The sequence below is a fragment of the Limulus polyphemus genome, unplaced genomic scaffold (genome assembly GCF_000517525.1).
Source record: "Limulus polyphemus unplaced genomic scaffold, Limulus_polyphemus-2.1.2 Scaffold482, whole genome shotgun sequence".
Taxonomy (NCBI): Eukaryota; Metazoa; Arthropoda; class Merostomata; order Xiphosura; family Limulidae; genus Limulus; species Limulus polyphemus.
This window is the reverse complement of record NW_013666092.1, coordinates 533,070-544,066: the sequence shown is the minus strand read 5'-3', so window position 1 is coordinate 544,066 and position 10,997 is coordinate 533,070. Positions and strand designations below refer to the sequence as shown.

Here is a 10,997-nt window from a genome sequence, read left to right as displayed (position 1 = left end):
AAATTAAATTACTTGCATATAGGAAAGGCAACATATAGAAAAGAAAAAAGCATGAAGAAAACATTACTAATAAACCTTAAAACTTAATAAAAAAATCTGATATCTTGCATATGAAAGCCTTGTAATATTTACTGATAATCTGCCAAATTATGTGAAAATAAGCTTACTAAATTAAATGTTATAGCATGAAAACTATAACAAGCACAAAATAGTTACGAGGTTGGTCACAAGGACTGAGCCCATGCTGAAAGAGTTAAAACAATACTTGAATGTTGAGTTGAATGAATTTGATGTATAGTTCTGAATTGTTTAATATATATTTCTGTATTACCTAATCTCTGAGGTGCTCTCTTCATTCTTTATGTAAACTTCCTTGAGTTGGTGGCTTGTGAGCATTTCCACAACTGTACAATAATTCCTGGTATTAAATAAATATATTTTTAGCATGTGTAAGTTGAATCCAACAATTAAAAAGGTACCTGTTACACTTTCAATAAGGTAAAACCTGGATTTCAGTCTTTTTCTTATTAACATAAGACCTAGTAGTAACCAGTTTCACTCTTACATAATAATAATACCTGATAACCATCCTCATGAATAAAACCCAACAACTACTTTCAATAAGTTAAAAATTGGAAGATAAGATAAGACCAAGTAACCAGTTTTTATTTTACAGGCAAGATCTGATAACCAGACTATCCATCCTCAGAATAAAACCCAATATGACCACTCTCTCTTTAATTGGGAAAAAACTTGACAATCAGTTTCTCTCTTACTAGAGAATAAGACCTGATAAATAGTTCCTCTTTCACCAGAATAACACCTTACAACCAGCCCTCTCTTATCAGTTTATGGCCTGTCTCTCTCTACTTAAGATAATACCTGACAACTAGTTCCTCTATTATCAGAATAAGGCCAGATAACCAGTCCCTCTCTCTTATCAGATGCAAGGCTTGATAACCAGTATCTCATCAGGATAAGACCTGATAATCACTTTCTCTGTTATCAAATTAATATCAGTCTCTAATTTAGATAAGACCTGATAACCAAGCTGTATTTAATTAGGGTAATATCTGACAACCAGTCTATCTGTAATTCAGGTGACACCTGACAACAAACTTTTATCTAATTATGGTACTATCTGACAACCAGTTTCTCTCTAATTAGGGTATTTACCATCAAACAACAAGTTTCTCTCTAACTAGGGTACTATCTGATAGGCAGTCTCTCTGATTAAGGTATTTACCACCAAACAAGTCTCTCTCTCTAATTAGTCAATACCTAACAATCAATCTCTCACTCATCTCTCTAATTAGGGTAGTACCTGATAACTACTCCCTTTCTTATGAATTTAAATTTTTGTGTGTCATCTGGGCATTGCATAATTTCTGATTTCAGTTCCTACAAATATTCTACCATATTTGGGCTCTGCCAAATAAAGATTTCTCTGCTAGCAAGAAATTCTGATTAATAGCTGAAATGTCGATAAAAGATATAAAACAGTATTTCAGTTAAATCAGTATTACTGCTCAAGGCCTACACTTGGAAAAAAAAAGGTTTTGACAGTCTACAAGCAGCTGATCCACATACCATAAGTAATACACAAGCCTGAGGCAAGAACAGAATCATTAAGCATGTATAATATCCAATAATAGGAACACTGTATGTAAGATGTGAAACCTGACAGACTAAAGTGGCTGTATTTTATTCATTACCAGAATCTATTATATCCATGAGACCTCTAATTTGCATGTTAGTAAATTAAACTAAGATCTCAAATGACCACAAAAAAAAGTTAAAGAAACAAATGATTTTATGATAAAATATAAATGAAATATAAAATTTGATGTTAATGCCAAAAATACAGCAGATTAAAATAAACTGGCAACATATCAAATAATTTTTAGGTTACTTTCTATGGCATTTGTTCTGTGCACCAAAACCTATAGAAATGTTACATTCAATAGATGGCAGATTATCAAACCTTGAGTGTTCCACAAATGTTTCACCCTGAGAGTCCACCTTTACATTTAGCTGAACAGGACTAACAGGCTGGCCCATGCTGTCTTTATCTAATGGCTGAACAGGACTGTCAGGTTGGTCCATGCTGTCTTTATCTAATGGCTGAACAGGACTGTCAGGTTGATCCATGCTGCCTTTATTTAACGACTGACTAGTGGATGCTCTCAAGTTAGAAAGACTAGCAGATTTTTTTAAAGGTCTAGTAGTTTTCCATGAAATGGTAGTGAGAGACTCTGATCCAAAATTAAGTTTTGTTTCTGCATCATTTGTAGCACTTCCTGAAGGTTGCACATCTAAGGAATGATCTGGATATTGGTGGACTCTGTGTAGTAGGCCATACGAACATGGACATGATTCACTTTGTCCATCTGTGAGGAATGACTGAGTTTGTTTACCATAGCAATAGCTAGCAGTTGTCTTGTTATTGTTTTCTGTTTGGCTACCAGAGGAAGATCTATTATCATTTCCTGGTGAAAAGACTAAGGATGATGCTTGACTAATATCACAAGGATAGCCAGGGTTTTTAATACTTTGACTCATTTCTTCAACGAGATGACCTGGTGATAAAGGTGGTGATGATGATGAATGACGGATTTTATCAGAAACATTTTCCATAGCTGCACTTTCATCACTCAAAAAACTAGTTGTTTCTAACTGGCTACAAGAATGATACATTGTTGAATCCTTGATATTATCATGAACATCTTCAAATGTGTTTTCAGTTTGTCTACGAGACAACTCTATCGGGGATAACTGTGGTAATAATGGATCATGGATATTTTCACAAACACCAACTGTTTTCTTGTCAGTCTTATTACTAGAAGACTCCACCAGTGATAACTGTGGTAATAATGGATCATGGATTTTGTCACAAACACCAACTGTTTTCTTGTCAGTCTTATTACTAGAAGACTCCACCAGTGATAACTGTGGTAATAATGGATCATGGATTTTGTCACAAACACCCAATGTTTTGTTTTTAGACTTATTACTATATGATTGTATTGGGGACAACTGTGGTGATAACGAATCATGGATTTTTTGTTCAGTTCCATCACGATGTGCCAAACTGTTTGTGATAAAACCTGTTTCAGCAGATAAACCAAAGCTATTGGATGGAAAGCTTGTATCATCAAATTCTACAGAAACAGCATTCTTTTTACCTAAATTACCTACTAACCTGTTATTTTTTTCAAAGAAGTCAAAACATTTACTATTACCGTAGATAAGATGAGAACCACTTTCTGAATGATTTTTAAAACTTGGATCACTTTCATTTGCTGTTACACTGCATAAATGCTTAATAGCAGAGTGTTGATTATTTCCAAATCTAACAGGCACAGACTGATTTACTGAACATGTTTCCGATGTCTTTTCGTCATTCTCACTTTCTGAAATTGAAGAAACTGAGTTTGTTTTCTTCATAATCTCCTCACAGTCAAAATCCTGACTAGGGTAAGAATTAATCTCCAATTTTCCTTGTCTTTCAGGTTCAGAAGTCTGAGTTTTTTTTTCAATTTTCTGTTTTCTTGTGCTTCTTTGGGTAGATTCAATATCTTCAGGATTACAAGAAAACAGAAGAGTATCTCCTGACTCTTCATTCAATACTTGATATGACAGAGCAGCTCCAGAAAGCTTGGGTTGATGCAGTTCTTTCAGATGATTCTGGAAAAACTCTGCTACAGCACCGGAGCAGGTATCTAGAAACTCTCTCTTAAGTATGACTAGTAGACGATCCCTATATAGTAGTTCTCTTTGACAGGCTTCTAAGCGAGACTTTAAAGTTGCTATGTCTTGCTCCTGATACTTGGTTTGTTTCCATAAATACTGGTTTCGTTGATGCTCCTCCTGAAGAGTTCTTTTTATAGCTGCAACCTCAGCTTTTTTGTCTGCTAACATTTCTTCTAACTGTTCCTGTTTGTGAAAAAAAAAAGAAAGTTTTATAATGCTTCAGTATATATCTTACTTAACTAAATGTAGAATACAATTGATAGGGCAATAGAAACTCTTTTACACCAAGTTAGGCTAACTAAATCTTATATCTAACTTCTCTTTTTTAGGACATTTTAGGCAATAAGCATAGTAACATTATAACACCTTTGTGTGATCCAACACTGCTGCATGCTGTGAGTAATGTAACATTAGTACACCTTATAGTGTGATTCAACCTTAGAAATGGACTTGACAGGAACTCTCGGCTCCTAAGCAGGTTGATTTTCTGTTTGCAATTATTCTATGGAACTACCCAACTGGCCATTTTCTCACTGATATACTTCAAAAGACAATAACAGTAGATGACCTTTGGCATAGACAGCATGTCTTTCTGAATTCTGTAAAACCACATCCCTGGTTTTTTTCATCCCATCACTTATTTAACTCTGGAGTTTGAGCATTCTTTTGATGGGAATTTTTCAACCACACCATTCCACTTTGATGAAATTTGGTATTACCAGCATTAAGATCAGAGCAACTTTTCATTTTCCAACCATTAATCCCTAAGAACATGTCTTAGGGTTTCATTCCACTATACCCTAGTCACTAGAAGTATATTTATTCCTAATAACTCATAGTATAATTATTTCACTGTTGGCCCTCCTTGTTGCCACTGAAGTTCAAATATTGGTGTAATAAATGTTATGTAATGCACAGGGATTTCCTGTTCACAGACTGTGAAGCTATTTGAAGCTAGCTTAACCTCACATTCATACTCAAGCCATGCAACCACAATAGTTTCTAGTGTATGGGCAGGTTTATCCAGGTCAGTCCATGTTTATGTGGTACAGCCTCCTTGATGATAATGCCTCCACCTGGATGTCATCCAGGTTGGGTGAAGCAAAATGTCTGCTTTGCTTGTGGTATTGTTGGGGCTCTAGAAAATAAACTGCCCATCTTTTTCTGAGCAACAAAGACAGCACGATTATTGGTTCCAACTTATGGATAAAATTTGAGTGGTTGGTTGGTTAGTTAAGTGTAAAATTAGGCTATCTGTGCTCTGCTCATACAGGTATTGAACCATAATTTTTAGCATTATAAGCCTGCAGATTTACTGCTGAGCCACTGGAAGACCTGATCGATAAGAAGGTGTCAGAGAACCAATAGCACCAAAACTTTGTTGAGCAGTAAAATAAGCAAGGCTATCAGTTTCAACTAATGTCACTCACAGAATGAAAGTAGTCATCTCTGACCACAAATCTGGCATCAACATCCTTGGAATGGAAATAATATGGAAGTTATCCATCAATTTCACCTATGCAACCGGTGAACTGATGTTCCACAGGAGAGTCATCAGATGTCAGCCACATTGAGCACAGGAACAGTGGGCTGCATGAATGTATGTAGCAAATGAAATAACAATACCTCTGTATACCCAAACAATCTTCTAAATACAAAGTCTAGTGCATCAGTACCATTTAATACAGTTATAAAAGCCATGCATGAAATGAACTTTTTCTTGTTTAGAAAGCAGGCAACTTAACTCAGGCAATTATCTCTTCAAGGAGGGTTGAACTCCCAATGTTGCTTTATAATTATGGTGAGCTGTCTATCCAGCTTTAAATTGGAATTGTCATTGGTTCAGTAAGTAAAGTGGAAGTAAACAAAGCTAGTGGTAACCCTAGCATTGCTTGTGTTGCACCACAGCTGAAAGAAAGCATGTAGCTATCAACATGTCTGAGATCATTGGTTCAGAACAGTATAAACAATCTAGGCCTAGAAAAAGGAACACAGTGACTTGTTGTTTGAAAATGTAGATGTATTTGAGGGACCACATGGCCAACTGGGTTGAAGAACAGTGATTTCCAACAGCACAGCCAAAGATGAGTGTCTGATAAAGTAACTACTGCACTGGCTTCCTTTGTGAAGTAGAAACTTAGCTAGTGCTGAAATACTGTAGACACTTAAAAACCTTTGTAGAGTGTGCTTCTTCTTCTCCAGTAGTGATGTCAGGAAACTGAAATATATTCCAAGATTCTGTGTTGATTTTAAATTGGTAAACATGACTGACATTGACACCTTTCCCTTACCATAAACAGATGAATGTCTGGACATATCAGAAAGTCCATATTGGTTCAACACTTTATATATGGTATTCAGATACTTCCAAGTTGAGCTAGATGATGAGAACTGCCCTAATATTGCTTTCAGCAGGAAATATGGCTTGTATGAGTTCTATGTCATGCCATTTGATTGTGTAATAGGCCCACAATTTTCAGAGCTTACATTGTATGGGCAGCAAGGGAAGAAGTGCCTGGTCTATTTCGACAATGTTTTAGTGTTTGGTGGTGTTTTAATCTGTGGCTGGGATCATGAGATTGGTACTCCATTGAATAAATATAGCAGGCTTGAAACTCAAGCCATGAAAATGTGCACTCATATGCACAGAAGCAGAGTTTATCAGTAACACAGTATGCAGTGATGGAGTTTCTACACACCTCGCTAAGACAGCATCAGTAAGAGATTGGCAACCTGTGATGAAAAAAAAATCCACAGTTTCCTTGGTTTAACATTGTATTACTGACAATTTGTGGCTACCTTCTCTGAGATAGTCACAACATTGTCTACTATGAGTAAGATTAAGATGCACTTCAAATGGAATAAGAAATGTGATCAAGCACCAAGAACCCTAAAGCTTACTTAAGGGGATACTCCAGTGCTGACATATTCATTACAAGGAAGAGAACTCCTACTGGACAATGACATAAGAACAGTGGAATTGGGACAGTGTTATCGCAGTTGCAGGATAGAGTAGAATGTGTAATCATGTATGTTAATCATATGCTTATGGATTCCAAATGCAGCTGTTGGACAATGAAGCAAAAACTGCTTGCAGTTGTAAGCTTCAAGAAGCACTATCACCAATACTTTTATGGTGGAAGGTTCACTGTATAGGTGGACCATGCTTTACTGAAATAGTTAATGAACTTAAAAATCTGAAAGGGATTATGGCACATTCGATAACAACAACAACCAGACCTAAAACATGGAAATAATAAGAGGCTATCTCACTGCACAGCAAAACTGTCCATTTGTGGAATGTCCTCATCCTGGACAATGTGTAGGAATTGAAGCTATTTCTGCCAAAACAGCATCTAGCCATGTAGTAGGAGATTTCACTGGAAGATGGATGCCATGACTAACACTTTGGGATCTCTGAAAACATCAAAAGAAGGACCCAGATCTAACATGCTCACTCCTTGCCATACAACAAAGTAAAGTTCAGCCAGCACAAGTAGAGGAACATTGCATGGATAATCATAACCTGTGACACTCGTATGGTTAGATACGAGTGCATAAAGCTGTGCTCTACCATCTCTATAAGTAACTGAGGTGTTGTTTCCCTGACTGTGCTGCAGCTAGTGGTCCTCATAGCTCTTAGTCAAGAGATTCTTTTGGACACATTCAAGTACAGATGTTTGGTACTAATGTAAATACTGTAGCATATACCACCCAGAAAAAAACTGGCTGAGGCAGGGTAAACTCTAACAGAAAATTGTCGAGTATCCTCTACAGAAGATAACCAGTTAGATGGTTTAGCAGAACAGTGAATACAAACTAACAATCATACATTTGCAAAGTTTGTCAAACATAGGCAAACTGACTTGAATGAATACTTGTCATATGTTATGATGGCACAGAGAGCAGGACAATGATGCCATCTCAAGTTATACTGACAAACTTGTCAAGTGAGTGAGAGAGAGAAACAGATGAAAGTACTTATTTGTTATTCCATGATGAGCCAGATAGGAAGCACTGGAGTTAGAAGTGAAAAACAGATCTGACAGTCAGACAAACCATTGACATTAGCTTCCTGATCAATATTGGTTAGACTAGATGATCATTACAAGCTACAATAACTGGAGATAGCAGATGTAATGCCTAAAATATAATCAGTTTCAATAATTGAAGATGATAGTTAAGAGTTCAAAAAACTCAGTTAAAAGGACATTGCAACCCTTGCTTTCTGTGTTATTGGATAGTATAGTAAGGTAAAATGTATGAGTTAATTGTGTAATTACCACTCAACTGTATTTGAAGCTAATACAGCTAGAATGAACGGATGTAATACCTAGTACATCAACAGTTTGCACAACTGAAGATGAGAGCCAGAAATTCAAAAACTCACTTGAAAGGGCTTTGTGACCCTTGCTTTCTGAGGTATCAGGATGTACTTCACAGTATAATGTGAGCTCTACATTTGCAATTGCCACTTGACTTATTTCATAAGCTAAGACAGTCATGTGGTTGAAACATCAATGACTGAAAGTATATTGCGACTCTTGCTTCCCATGGCACTGAATGAATTTTCTGATGGAAAGTCATGTTTTGAGAGAATCACTTCCTTGATATAACTGAATGGTGAGAACTCAATGGAGCATGCCTCATACTCAATAAATCCTTCCTTATACATCTGAAGAGTACATTAATTCTATATGCAGTGAAGAAGTTGTAGGTTGATGTACAGTAGTAAGAGCATGAGGATCATTCCTGGCTGAAAAGTCTGCATTTGGTTAAATTCTGGCAGTGATTATTGGTTTTATGATCCCTGAAATGAAAACTGAGTTGAAATTGATAGTTCCTAGATGGCAGCAAGTTATGGGACCACTGCCATAAAGAAGCTACTTTGGAAAGTAACCTGAGAAGGTTATTGAAACATTCTACATGGGAGTTGCAGACAGTCTGTTATTAAGCTAGTAGAGTAAGTGACAATTTGTAATTGGGGTATGTGTATATATAGTAAAGCTGGCTAATTTAATCAAATACCTATAAGCAGCACTTACATCAATTAATGTCAGGTAAACATACTGATTAATTGAAATTATGATTAAATTGATTAATCAAAATTAGTGTTTCCAATTATCCCAACAATCAATAAATCAAAATCACAACTAAACTAACTGTCATGACAAGAATCAAATAATCGAAATCAATATTTGCAATTATTCCAACAATTGATTAAAGTCAATTGTCACAAAAATAACCAACTAATCAAAAGTTTACAGTTATTATTATTTGTGCTCTACTGACTAAAGAGAAGGTAACTTGTTGGTAGCAGCTTCTACCAACTTTTCATTTTATTCTTGAACTGATGACCAGTGTGAAGACAATTGGTTATTAGCAACCACTGCAAACTTTTTTCTCATTGAATTACTGACTATATGGAAGGCAATGGTCTGCTAACTTTTATTTTCTTTCTCCTTTGCTTGTATGCACCAAGATTTGAGGAACACTATACTAATGAATTACTCAAATGTAACCAATTAATTGGACCATCGTTTAATCAATTAGCAAATACCACTAACTGCCCAACTATAATATACAATATAGGTATATAAATAAATATACGTGTTTGGTCTCATATGTGTATATGAACATTATATAAAGTCATCCAAGAGTGTTATGTAACACAAATAAATCAATTACACAAAGAACAAAGCAGTAAGCAACACATGCATGGAGACAAAGGATTTGATCTCAATGTTAAGACTTTGTGATATGAAGTTAACTATAATGAATGACCTGAGAAGTATTACTTCAAATACCATGCACCTGTTATTTTCATTAATGCTAGACATAGAATGTTTCAAATTTCAAATTGAAATATTCATTAAGTAGAGAATTTTCATGGAAGAGGTAAGAGCAAAAAAATAAAAGAGACTCATGCTACATATTGGAGAAAAAGAGCTTTATCTGGTTATATTAGATTTCTTTTCAATTGAAAATATAAGCTGTGATGTAGAGACCTAATGCATTCTTTGATTAGCCATGCCCTCTGCTGACGAATGCAGTCTTGCCTATTCAAGGATCATCCGCACAGCGTGGGCCAGCAAACGAAAGAAATACAGTGAGGACTCTTATAATGGTGATGTATATATAATAATCATGAGTTTTTTTAGTCTTTTGTAACTCATGATACAGTAACCTAAGTTAACTTAGGTGTGTGAATAGTATTATGACATTGTGCTTAATTTATTATTCAGTATTATACAGTGGGTCAATTGTTTATGGTTATATTACAGATTTCTTTCTTTTCACCAAATGTAAAATTGAAAATTAAATCTGTGACGGACAGGCCTATCAATCATAGTAGTTCTGAAACATTATAGTGACTGTTCACATTTTTGGATTACATAATGCATATTTGAAAGCCACATGAGAGTAAAATTCACTGAGGTGTTTATGGAAAGTTACATCATGTGTGCAAAAATTATGTTCTATTTACATACGATTTATGGGAAGCAGCTAAAAGGCTTTCATTGTAATTTATTACTTCTGATGAAGGACAAACGCTCATGCACAGACAATAAAACCATAAAATCAAAAGAAAATGGATGTGTCAAAGTTAACAGCTGAAACTATGAAGACAAATAATTTGAAACTCTCAAGACAAATTGCACATATAAAAAAAAAAAGTATTGCTTATTTTATTTTATATTTTTTAACTTTTCATTTCACCGTACATTGATGATTTTATTACAGTTAATGTCAGGATAAATAAAATAAGAAGCAAAATGTAAAGTTTTACCAAAAAAACCTTTTGATATTCATTAAGGAGGCTCTAGAGGTTATGCAAATGGGATATGAAAACTGTAATATAAAATAAGTATTTTTATTCTTAAAAATCAACTTTAATTCAAACCAACTCAGTAATGGCTTCATAAGTTCATAAATAAATCTTCAGTATAAATGCTTTATTACGAAATCAGGTTTTTTGTGTACAATGGTTTTGTAATGCTCACTAAAATCTTGCCAAATTTGGTGAAAATACATTAAGTGCATTCAGAGTATGCACAGTTTCATGGCTAAATTTGATTACCAGCACAGGGGGGGTGAAGACTTTTGCAAGGAACTGTGTATATATATATATATATATATATATATAGTTGTTACGTAGTAGGAAAAGAAAAAAAACAAGAAACTACCGTAGAGAAGTAAAACGAAACCCACCTCCGAGTGGGACGACCTACCGTTGGGTTCGG

The 10,997-nt window shown here is 35.1% G+C and overlaps 1 protein-coding gene across 1 annotated transcript in view; it reads right to left on the bottom strand.

Moving 5' to 3' along the window:
- Positions 1 to 189: 189 nt before the first annotated feature.
- Positions 190 to 10,997, bottom strand: part of LOC106458537 — a 62,505-nt gene continuing 51,697 nt past the window's right edge. The window contains exon 8 of the mRNA XM_013918056.2: positions 190 to 3,936. Coding sequence (XP_013773510.2) covers positions 1,909 to 3,936 — 2,028 coding nt within the window. The 3' untranslated portion in view covers positions 190 to 1,908. The remainder of the gene's footprint in view (positions 3,937 to 10,997) is intronic.